Source organism: Equus caballus, chromosome 2 (genome assembly GCF_041296265.1).
Source record: "Equus caballus isolate H_3958 breed thoroughbred chromosome 2, TB-T2T, whole genome shotgun sequence".
NCBI classification, from domain to species: Eukaryota; Metazoa; Chordata; class Mammalia; order Perissodactyla; family Equidae; genus Equus; species Equus caballus.
In genome coordinates this window covers 111,677,254-111,689,823 of record NC_091685.1, presented here as the reverse complement: position 1 = coordinate 111,689,823, position 12,570 = coordinate 111,677,254, and the positions used below count along the sequence as shown (strand labels likewise).

Below are 12,570 nucleotides of genomic sequence, written 5' to 3'. Positions count from 1 at the left end.
CAGTAAATGATGAATTATCAATTGAGCTAATATGGATTGTGTTATGTCTTTTAGGTTGTTTTCAAACCTCTTTTGAGTCATACAGGGATCCAGTCACAGGATGCAATGCCGCTCTGCTACCGAATGTACTTTGGAGAGCACCTCTCATTTTCAGGGACTTTGGACTGCCTCAGAGCAGACATCGTGGATTCAGACACAGCCAAAGAGAGAAAAGGCAAAAGAGCAAGAAGGTGTCTGGCGCTATTGTTGTTTTTATGTAAAATTTTGTACAAAGGTTATCATACTCATTTGTTATTTAACTTTCCTTTCTTCTAATGCTGAGAAAGTAATTTTAATCTTATGAGAGGATAATTTCCATTTAACAAAAATAGTAACCACATTTTATTAATAAAGAAAATCAACAGGTCATAGGCCTATTTTTAGGCATATTTTTGTACCGTGTTAGCACATATGTGAGGGTCAGCCAAAGTATGTATGTTGACATATACAATATATACACTTAGAATTTATTTACTCTTGCAGTCGTTGAATTTTTATGATCTTATGGATTGTAATTTTATATATTTTACTTAGAATTTATTTCTAACCTCCTTTCTGAGTTGACTTGACTTGTAGCAGATAGTGTTTTCTATGAAGAACACAGTAGAAGTCAGACCGAGAGTATAGCCATCAGAAACACACAGGAATGCTAAATGTAGCATGGTGAAAGTTAAAAACTGTCATTCACTGTCACTCTTTATTGTCATGGATAGTTCTTCAGTTTCTTTACTGCTTGCATAGGAAATAATATGCCCACTAATAAGATTTGACTAATCTTTTGTGAACTTGCAATTTTACTTTGGATAGGTCTTGCTAAAGTGTGTAGGAATAATAGAATGCGGATGTAGAGGGCATTTATGACAAGAGGTTTTTGCAACATTCTTGGTTTCATCCAATTTGTGCTTTTGCAAGCTGGTAAAATTAAAAGTAAAATGTACATGTATCTGACATATAGCTAAGTGAAATATATTTTTTATTTGAAATATTCTATTTCAGATTTTAAACAATTTAACAAAATCAGTAAAAAATTCATGGCAATTATGTATAGAAGAATGCAGCTTTTTAAAATTTTGTTTCAGGGCATTAAATATCTGAGGATTTTCTAATAACACAGGAACATGAAAATTTCAGTGTCTTTTCTATTAAATATAAGACAGTCTTTGCTTTTCACAGTTATGTGTTCCCCTAACAATGACGGTGCAAACTGAAACACTGCAAAGTGACCTTGATGATTATTAAGATTAGTGGGGAAAATTACTTTTGTTTTGTGACCTTGAAAAATGTTTATCAAAACATTAAAAACTGTCTATTTATTATAAATGTTTAGGGAAATGAAAAATATACTAAAACTAGTATTTTAGTACATTGTAATTTCAAACGTTAGAAACATTCAGAATTAAAGTGCTTTATTTCTTTCTAAAAAAACTTGTCAAAAGGTAGTTTTAATAGCGCTTGGCTTCTTATCATGTAACTTACGATACATGATCTTTTCTGTGCCTTGGTAAAGTGTCATACCCCATTCTAAGTGTTGATCAGTGTCCAACATTTTATTTCCATTTTCAGTGTCATGAAATATCTTCACGAGTTCCTTTTGCTATGAAGTTTTTGCCCGTATCACTTCCTGGGAATATCTTCTCCTTTTTGCCACAACCACTTTGCTCTTTATGCTTTCGCTGAGTTCCTCTGGCTGCATATCTAGAGTTTCTAGAACAGCGGAAGTATCAACATTTCCATGGTCAGCTATTTCTTCTGTAACTCCTTTTATGTTTAATTAAATTTCACTGCCAGCATTATAATTTTTTGTTTGATTGCTGCATTTTCATCTTTGCTGTCCATTTCCCTCTTGATTTTCCATTTTTGTAAAATATCATGCAGATTTCTCAGGAGGAGGCAGCACATCTACGTGCTTTACTGTCTGTGTGTGAAATGAGTAACAAATGTGCTTTGACCAATGACTAGCATATTTTGACAGAGGTGACGTGACTGGTCAGTGATCATGATGTACATCTATTATTTACATAGTAATTTGTGGACTGAAGAGCTAGCAGCAAGTTTGTACTTTCTGCAGTTATTCACAGTAAATTTTAGTTAAAAATTTGAACCATGTTGTTGGGAGCTGTGTTATTTAACCATGGTAACTGAAATCCATTCACATTGGAATCATCAAATCCAGACAGCAAAACATTAATACCTACTTAGACTCCCTGATTAGAGTTAGCAGCCCTGAGTTAAACGTGCATTTCTGTTTGCAGTAGCCAACTTTCATATAAGTATACATAAAAAATACTTATATAATGTGTGTATATATACATGCACACATATAGTGTACATGTATATACACTGTATGCACATGGTATGTATCATATATGATTAACTTATACACAGATTATATGCATATATGTATGTATGTGTGTATCTGTGTATGATCATATTTAACACCTACTTATTGCCCTACTAAAAGCCATATAACACTGCCACAGACTAGACCTTCGTCTGACCATATTTCCCTTCTTATGTTCCAGGAGATCTTCTTTGAATGACTTTGAACTTACTGCCTCTAGCAAAACTTAACATTCTTTTTAATTTTTCTACCATCATACCAGCTCTGAATGCTCTACTTTCCTGTTACTAGCCCACGGTTAGCTTTTATTTCTCAGATCTCCTGTAATTCCACCTTAACGCTTATTTATTTGGAGACCTTTGTCACAGTACACTTTTTCTGGTCAAATTTCAGTCCTGTTTGGGCTTTTTTTTTGTAGTATATTGTTCATTACTATTGGGTTATAGTTTCTTGTATAACGTGTATAACTCTCCTAGACTGTAAAGCCAGGACAGTTATTAAATCATTCAGCATGGGTTCTCATAAATATTAGTTTCCTTATATCTTTGCTATCTGCAATCAAGATAGTTGAACTTATTAGAGATTTAATAAATAATTTTAAATTTTAGTTTTAACTTTAGCTCTAGAGTGCTCATTCCAGTTCTTTACCTTTCTGGCTGCTATTGCTTAAATGACTCCTTCATTATATACCCAGAGTTTTTTCCCCTTTTACTTGAATCTTCTCTTGAAGACTTTCTTGCCTCCCTGACATGTTCTCAATTCTTGTTTTTGCAATTGTGGATTATTTTAATCTCTTTTGAGTATTCTCTCTCCTATCTGTTCTAATTCTCAAAATTCAGTTTTTCCTTCTCTGACCACATGCTTAGCACTGATAGCAGGCTTCCCGTGAGGTTGGACATTTTCATGACTTAGACTACAAAGGAGGTTTTCTTATTAAATAAGAAATGCTAGTATTCATTAAGGAATTATTGTCTCTAATCATCAATTTTTTAAGTTAAATTGGGAACATCAAAGCAGCTTCAGTTTTTTTTTTCTGATAGAGAAAAATCCTATGTTTGATTTGACCTATATGGCTACGCATTCATATTGTACATGGAAGAAGGGAGACCAAAATACCTTTTTACAGTTTTCATACTTGAGGTTTATTGTTATTAGTGATTGGTTTATGGAAATCTGAGACATTTTTGGCTTTTTAATATTAAAATTGACTTTTTGTAATTAAACATAATATTCCTACCTGAAAATTTTTGGATAAGCAGGAGGTTTTGCCAAAATAATTTTTATAAAGATTTTAAGTTTTTGTATGTATTTCTCATTTTTGTTTCAGTTGCTTTCCTCACCACTGTTTCTTTTTGTTTTGTTTTGTTTTTTTTGGTTTTTTGTTTTTGTTTTTGCTTTTTTTTTGGAGGAAGATTAGCCCTCAGCTAACTACTGCCAGTCCTCCTCTTTTTGCTGAGAAAGCCTGGCTCTGAGCTAACATCCGTGCCCATCTTCCTCTAGTTTATACGTGGGACGCCTACCACAGCATGGCTGCCAAGCAGTGCCATGTCCGCACCCGGGATCCGAACCAGCGAACCCCGGGCCTCCGAGAAGCGGAACGTGCGAACTTAACCGCTGCGCCACCGGGCCGGCCCCACCACTGTTTCTTTTTCAGGATTGACACCTGAGCTAACAACTGTTGCCAATCTTTTTTGTTGTTCTTCTTCTTTTCTCCCCAAAGACCCCCCAGTACATAGTTGTATATTATGGTTGTGGGTCCTTCTAGCTGTGGCATGTGGGATGCCACCTCAGCATGGCCTGATGAGCAGTGCCATATCTGCACCCAGGATCTGAACCAGCGAAACCCTGGGCTGCCGAAGCGGAGTGTGGAAACTTAACCACTCGGAGTGTGCAAACTTAACCGCTCGGCCACGGGGCTGGCCCCTCCTCACCACTTTCAAATTTGCAAAGTATACCAGCAGTGTTTCATTTCAAATAGCAAATCAAATTGTATAAAATATAATGAAATTAAATTTATAAACCATATATTTGACAGAGAGGGAAAGAATGGTTAAGGGAGGTGTCTTAATTGAATAATTGACTTTAGATTCCAATACGATTGGGGTATACCATTGGATGGCAAGGAAAATTGTTTTATCACTTCACTGAAATCGTTAACATAAGTCTCATTTTGACTAGGCAGTTCTAGAGTAAGATCAAGGAGGGAGACTTAAGGCCCAGCTTCCCACTTATAAAAGGCTGGTTTAGTGAAAGAGCATTCTACTTGATCTCTTGCTTAAAATAATTTAAACGACTTATAACATATTTCACCTTGGAGAGTCTTTTGCTAATTCATAAAGATTGTGCTGTTCTGAAAGGAAGGAAATAAAACTTTGTCATTTTCTTTTTTTCCCCACATTTTTAGGCAAGGTCATGTGAATCTTCCTCCACTTGAGTTCAAACCAGCATTGATGTTGGAAACCTTTAGCATCAGTGCTGTTGTAATGGAAAAGTCAGTGTGCACCCCTCAGAACTCTACCAGTGCTCTTTCTTTTCATGATCTCAACAAGCGTTATTACAATACCTTTCACTGCAACTTTACTATTTCTTGTCAGTCAATAAGCCAGCATGTAGATATGGCTTTAGTTCGTCTTATTCATCAATTTAGTACAATGATAGATGACATCAAAGCCACTCAGACTGACATTAAACTGAGCAGGTATACAGCTGGATCAGCTTCCCCAACACCTACCTTCAAAACCAGAAAACATCGGGATTTTCGCTCATCTGACTTCAGCCGCAGTTCTAGAGGAAGTCTTAATGGCGGCAATAGAGTAAATAATGCAAAGAACAAACGGACCAACAACGAGAATAACAAAAAGGAATCTCGGAACAAAAATTCGTTAGGAAGATCTGAAAGAAGAACTTCAAAAGTGTCTAGAAAAGGTTCCAAGGATGTGGTGGATCATATGACCATTCACATGGATGACTCTGATTCAATTACAGTGTCGGAACAAAGTGAGCCCTCAGCCGAGTGCTGGCAGAATATGTATAAATTGCTTAACTTCTATTCACTTATCTCTGATCCAACAGGAATATTGGAAAAATCTTCGGAAACATTTGGACCAGCAGGTAATGGATATTTTTATATTTTTAAAATTTCTGTTTAGAAAATCACTAATACTAAAAAAGAAAGCAGATTGTTCATCATGTTTTCTTAATGTTTTAAGTGGAAAGTTGAGACTCAAAGAAATTGTTAATCACCCAAGGAGAGAAAACAGTAACGGCAGTCAGATACTCTGCTGTCTGATTTCCCATCCTTCCTAACTAACCCTTACACAGTATGCCCCTAAAGAATTCAGACAGACCTGCTTTCAGATATCTGAATCTGCTATTTCCTTTCAATATGACGATGGGAAAAGGTTGAAAAATTTAAAAAATCTTTTTGGTGGGGAAGAGGAGGAAGAATGCTGGTTTGGAATGTGAAGAAAGGTAAGATGATGTTTGGAGTGTCCGTTTCACGGTTTTCCTATCTAAACGCTTTTATTTCCATTTACTTATAAAGGAGTTCGGAGCCCTACAGAGCCAACATGTAAAGTTGTGTTTGAGAATGAACAAGACAGTAACAGTTTGACTAAGACACAGAGGAAACGTAGCTTGGTAACTTCTGAACCTCAGCATGTGACCCTAATAGTGTTTGGCATTGGCATGGTGAACCGCACGCACCTGGAGGCAGACATTGGCGGGCTGACGATGGAATCAGAACTGAAGAGGATCCATGGCAGTTTCACACTGAAGGAAAAAATGAAGGGTAGGACCATGTTCTAATACTGTAGTGCCATTCTGAAGAAAGCCAATGTCATGTCTCCAGAATTCCTATTTGGAAATTTTTCTTCAGAAAGTGGAACTTCCCATTTACATTGATCAAGAGTGCTAGTTTATGTAGTTTCTTTTTCTTGTTCTTTTTGATTTTTAAAATTTTCCAAGTTTTCTGCACTATTACTTCTGAAAATTAAACTGTCATCAGGCTATCTCCAATGCCGTTAGGCTCTTTAATGCATGGATGACATGTTAAACTGCATATTTAGCATTCTTCCAATTTTGACATATATAGTATATATGAATACATAGAAATAAAAAACTTCAAGTTTGAATTTTATCATAGCTTTAAAATTATCTTTTGTCACTGATTGTATTAAGAATAGAATGCAATTTGAATATGAAGTTCAATTATCTTATTTCCATAATTCATGTAATTATTTTTTCTCACATTTAAGATGTTTTACATCAAAAGATGACTGAGACGTGTGCCACTGCTCATATTGGTGGGGTTAATATTGTCCTGCTTGAAGGGATTACACCAAATATACAGTAAGTGTGTTGATTTTTATTATTTTCTTGAACTTGTTTGTTATAGTTTTATAGGAAACTTAAAATTCTTTGGATGAATCTCATACCTTCTAAGTTTTGAGATTTATATACATAATGTTGCCAGATACTGTGCTTCTGACTGTCATTAAGAATAAAACCATATGGAATGTTTTCAAAAGAGTGACTTTTTCCTTTCTAAAATTGGTTTCCTACCTCCCCTGCCCCCCTAAAAACTGACTCCCCGTGCATTTGTAAGATTGTCTAACAAGAAAAATGGTTACCGTGCAAATGTCAGTTAAACATATAACATGCAAAAGCTCACACAATTCAAATTAGTTAAGTAAAACAAAATGTAGTCAAATAATATAGACTCTTGATTTTATATTAAGTAATCACTCATATTCATTCTGGGTTTCAAAACTTTCTTTTGCCTTTTTTACTTAAAGAGTTTAACAATAAAGCCTATGAGACCCCTTCCAATAGTATAGGTCAGCTTTTTATAGTGGGTATACCGTACCATATCTCTTTTCTTTTGACTCTTTGCTGTTACTTTTTCTTTATAAGAATTGCTTTGATGATGATTGCCTTTATGCGTGCTGTTCGGGTCACTAATCTCTTATCAGTGCATTTAAGCACTGACTGTGTTCGCACGCTTGGAACTGCATACCTTCATTCCTAACTTCCTTTCAGTGGAGCAGTTTTGTGTAGGAACTACAAAATGTGTTTCAGTCAGATTTTGAGAATTTGCTATTTCTTAATATTCTAACTAGTTAATATTGTTGTATTATCGTCCTATAAAGCATCCATCCTGCTAAATACTGATTAAATGCTAAACTAATTGGTTTAGCATTATAAAAATTAAATATTAGTCATAGATTGATTAGTTACAGGTCTCTTCATAATATTTTAAACATGGATAATGTCATAGCTGTCTTGGGGAACATTTCCTGAAATAGATGTTTAAGTCTTACTGGGGTGTTTGGACCTGTAAGTCTAGAACCAAAGAGAGTGTATTTTATTATAGCTGCCTGAATGGTCCAGATGCATTTCATAATCAGTCTTTTGAAAGACCAGAAAATTCCAGTAGTTGTAAGAGACACGATCTTTTATGATTATTCATTATGCCATAGGGAGTATTATGTAATAACTACAACTTAAGTACCTACTGTGGGCCAGGAGCCTCACATAGATTATTTTATTTAATCTTCACCACAATCCTGTGAACTGGGGTGATTTTATCCCCACTTTCTAGAACAATAAATTGAGATTCAGAAAGATCAAAGTATTGCCCTAAAATGCTTGAAATTGTACAGCCAGTAAGAAGAGATGCCTGAACCCATACTCCTTCCCCCTCGCCACAATGCTCCTGCAGAAAGTCGTCATTCTCCTTGGGTTCCAAGATTCTTTGATTGACTCTAAATTTAAAAGTACTATGGTTACTTGAACCTGTTCAGAAAGTAAAACGAATTTCTTTAGATATGCTTTGTGTTTGGTTTACTCTATCCTTTTAGACCTATTCTCTCCATTATTTATTATCTCTTAAGAGAAGGGCTTCAAATAGTCTCTAAACTTGCAGAAAATAATATTTTTTAAAAAGTATTGTACAGTTGATATTTCTTGCCCTTTTTTAAAAAAAAACAAGCAAAGATCTCTTAAATTTTTCTTTGAAAAATACAAGTTGTTTATTACTCACTGCCAGATTCTAGTGGTGTGAAGCCTTTCTGGATTTATTTGGCTTTTCATTTCCAATTTCAATTAAAAGGAAATGGAGCTAAAAATTAGTTGAGAAGGTTCTTTGAGGGCACATTTTAAAAGTGAGATGTAAGAAAAGCTTTCCAGATGATTGGTCTTATTGTAACTAATTTATGCATAAATGTTTATTTGCTTCCTTTTGTTTTCTTGCTTTCCTCTTGAATCTTCATCTGTAGACTGGAGGACTTTCCCACATCTCCTACAAGCACAGCCAAACAAGAGTTTCTGTATGTCGTATTATTCTTTTTCATGGGCTTTGTGATTAACATAGTATTGAATAGTTTTAAAGATAAATATTTAGATTATCTGCATGGCTGTGAATGTATGTAGTTAGTTATTATTTTGTAGCTTTAATGTAGACCCTTTTATAGATTAAAGCTACTGCTATTCAAGGAAAACACACAGGTAAGGCCTGCCTTTTTTGTAATTTATACCTTGTTTTGTTGTTAAGAGATTGTAACACTATAGTTGTATGTTGCTTGTGCTTTTTTTAGACATGTTACTGTTAAAATTTATATTATCATAGATCCTTAATGTTTGGTGTGATAATAGAAACTATTATTTTGCAAAGTTTTACTTTGCAAAAGAGTTTTCACTAATTGCAACAATAATTATTAAAACACTAATATATGAAAATATCTACACATCCCAACCTTATAATTCTGTTTTTAAAATAGGGAGAATTTACTGCTCTGTTGACAGGTTTTACTATATGTACATTTTATATTTTGAGTGGCTTAATTTGACCCAAGTATATCTGATATTTTGTGGTAGTGGGCTGTACTGAGGGCCATATTTAAATATTCATCATGTCTTCTCACCATGACAAATTAATATGTTACTTAACACTGGTTATTTCTTTGGACATTTTCTGTAAAATTTGAATATGCTGAATAAATAGATAAATCTGTATATTATGTTCCATGCTGGTAAGGTTATCATACTTCGTGAGATTTGTTTCGCTGTATATTGCTAATAGGCCATAGACAAAATATCATCAATTAACAGCCCTTTCTTGGGATTATCTGTAATCAGCCAACTAGAGGTACTAGAAAAGAATAAATGCACTAATATTAAGAAAAGGAAATGATTATTTTCTGGAAACCACTCTTACCTATTAGTGTCGCTTAACAGGTATAGAAAAAATATCCAATTCCATTTTAGTAGTGATAGTAGCTGGAGAAGATTTATTGTTTCTTTCCTTTTTATCACTGAGATCTTTGGATGTATAACCAAAAAAATCAATACTGTATGACTTTTGAGGGGATGCTTTTTAATGGCTAAAGATCTCATTTTCATCCATTCAACAATTATTAGGTTACATAGTTTGGCCTGAGCACTGTGTTAGGCTTCAGAGATGTGACACTAAGCAAATGAGATGTGGTCCCTGTCATGGTACCCCTTATAGGCCACCCCTCTCCTCTTATAGGATTTCTGGCTGAGAGAGTTAACATGTAAGGTACAGTTGCCAAATGAGAAAGAAAATTCCAGTGATTTTTAATAGTTAACTGAATAGCATGTGATCACAGTACTTTCCACCCCCGTTGCAGCCATTTTTCAGGCAAAACTGAATTGAGACAGGCAGCGTAAGTCAGGGTGCATAAATCATCTTCTTCTCCCTGCCTCTAAAGTTTGGACCCACATGCTCAAGTAGGTGGAGTAGGGGTAGAGATAGAGACAATCAGGCCCCAAAGCAAATCCTTAAGTCATTCACTCATCATGTTGCATGGACAAGGATGACTAGCGTACCTTTAAGGCCCTGTTGCCTGGATACAGGAAGTAAAAGAAGGTGGGAGAAAGTCTTGCCTGATTAGACACTGTGGTCATTGTAATTGAGGCTCACAGCGGATCTAGTGCAACCTTGTGAAGTAGACTACCACTGTCAATGAATTCTTTAACAAGACTTCTTCGTCATTTGCCGTGAACTTTTCACGTATATGAGGCATTCCTGATGTGCTACAAGTTTTCACAATCTTCTCTTTAGAGAGATTTTGACCACTTCTTTCTTGTGGAAAAGTTTTATGTATACTATGTGTTGTATGACCTAGATTGACAACTCTCTTCGAGAATTAAAATAAAATTACGAATAGATAACTCATAGTGGCAGCTTGTAAACTGTTTGATTTCTCATTCTGGGTCTCCTCATGTCTTTTTTTTGATGAGGAAGATTGGCCCTGAGCCAACATCTATTGCTAACCTTTCTCTTTTTGCTTGAAGAAGATTGTCACTGAGCTAATACCTGTGCCAACCTTCCTCTGTTTTTTTGTATGTGGGATGCCACCACAGTGTGGCCTGATGGGCAGTGTGTAGGTCCATGCCAGGGATCTGAACCCATGAACCCCAGGCCACTGAAGCAGAGCGTGTGAACTAACCACTATGCAACCGGGCCAGCCCCTCCTTACATCTTTAACACGTGCAGTTTGACAGGAGTTAATCAGACGTCTCTCTAGTTTCTGGCTCAGTTTGATCAGTGTAGGACCATCATGTTGTCCAACTCCAAGGAACGCCGCTCATGTTGTGGTGGGAGTCATTTATCTAGACTATAGTGTGAACGGGGCCCTCTGGAGTTGGGCAACACAGATGTCCGGAAGTCCTAAACATCAGAATTGCCACTGGAAATAACACAGTAGCGTCTACAATAGGAGAGCACTCAGACACATCAGGTTTCCATTCTGACTTTTGGTATATAATTGAAAATGCAGTATTGCATACGTGCTTACATAATCAAAGTGATATTTAAGGAGACTTCTGTGTATTATAAAGGTAAAACAGTGAGACACGTAGAATTTCTTGACGGACATGTTAACAAGACAGATGTCTTTGTGAATGGATGTTTAGTTTCATTCAGTAGATGGATGCTGTTTACAAGTAGGAAGCCTTTTGCATTTTAGCACCATCTACGTGTTCTGGCTCATGTTGAAATTGAATTTAGAATGAAATCTCATTGGTGATAAACAGCTTTATTTATTATAATATTTAAGAAAAGATTCAAAATTCAATCACTAGTCAGCATCCCAGAATCTACCTCATACTGGCTAGACCAATTCCATAGAATACTTTTTAATTTTTCTAATCAGCAATAGTCTTCTGGGAAATAGTTGCTTTTACTTTTATATAAGCACATGCATATTTTCTTCTGTAAACTCTGTATCAAAGAATAATAGTGCAAACAGTGTAAAATAAATATATTTCAATATTTTTAGAAAACATGATTTCTTCAGTATATGATTTAAACACAAAAAATCCTAAGTCATTTAGTTCATTCAATGATTTAAAAGCATTTTTCTTGCTCTCAAAAGACTTTTTCAAAATTTCTCTTTATTGGTTGTGTTTTAATGGTCTTCTTCTCTTAATAGAACTGTAGTGAAATGTAGTATCGCCAAGTCCCAAGCCCTCTACAGTGCCCAGAGAGGGCTGAAGACCAACAACGCGGCCGTGTTCAAAGTCGGAGCTATCAGCATCAACATTCCCCAGCATCCTGCCACCTTACATAGCATGATGGTTCGAAGTTCTCACCAACTGTCTAAGCAAATCTCAGACCTCATCAGACAGCCTTCTACTGTGTAAGTTGTTCCTTCAAATTCTGTGAATCTGTATAATAGTTCAGGTCATTCTTTGCTGTGTTAACAATAGTTTGAAGGACTACAGAGGGTTACATCTAAGTATTGACCATTGTGGACAGTGGGGCAGGTGGAAAGTAGCCAAACACGATCGTGGGAGAATCGTATTGGATATTATTAAAGTACAATGCAATTGTCAGAGTTGCATGTTACATCAGTGGAGCTTAAGAGATCATAAGAGGTACTAATAAAAAGCAAATTCTAGGACTGTATCAGTCAATCTTTATTTACTTTGAACTCATCGAAATTTTTGACTGCATAGCTTTAAAAAATTGCAGTGGCTGTGTCGCATGCATAGATTTGTGCTGTCCTCTGTATGAAATTATTGGACCTTGGCACATCATCCTTGATTCCCTGTCTATAGCCCTTGTTCATGGGTCTGCATTGCTGAGTTTTATTCCTGGTCTCCAAAACTGTAACTATACAAATATGATAAGTAAAAGGTAAAAAATTTATCTTACTGTGTTT

General features: G+C 35.6%; 1 protein-coding gene across 21 annotated transcripts in view; it reads left to right on the top strand.

Annotated features, from left to right (window-relative positions):
* The window catches only part of BLTP1 (bridge-like lipid transfer protein family member 1), a 194,398-nt gene that overhangs the window by 114,743 nt on the left and 67,085 nt on the right, over positions 1–12,570 (top strand). For 15 of the 21 annotated variants that reach the window (XR_011436205.1, XR_011436203.1, XR_011436202.1 and 12 more), the window contains 6 exons: positions 55–230; positions 4,785–5,491; positions 5,925–6,170; positions 6,637–6,730; positions 8,659–8,709; positions 11,839–12,045. Coding sequence is in view for 17 of the 21 variants with exons in the window: in XM_023636601.2 (XP_023492369.2) it covers positions 55–230; positions 4,785–5,491; positions 5,925–6,170; positions 6,637–6,730; positions 8,659–8,709; positions 11,839–12,045 (1,481 nt within the window). In the remaining 4 variants the exon portion in view is untranslated. The remainder of the gene's footprint in view (positions 1–54; positions 231–4,784; positions 5,492–5,924; positions 6,171–6,636; positions 6,731–8,658; positions 8,710–11,838; positions 12,046–12,570) is intronic. The other 6 variants (XR_011436204.1, XM_070259673.1, XM_070259671.1 and 3 more) reach the window with 1 other exon arrangement.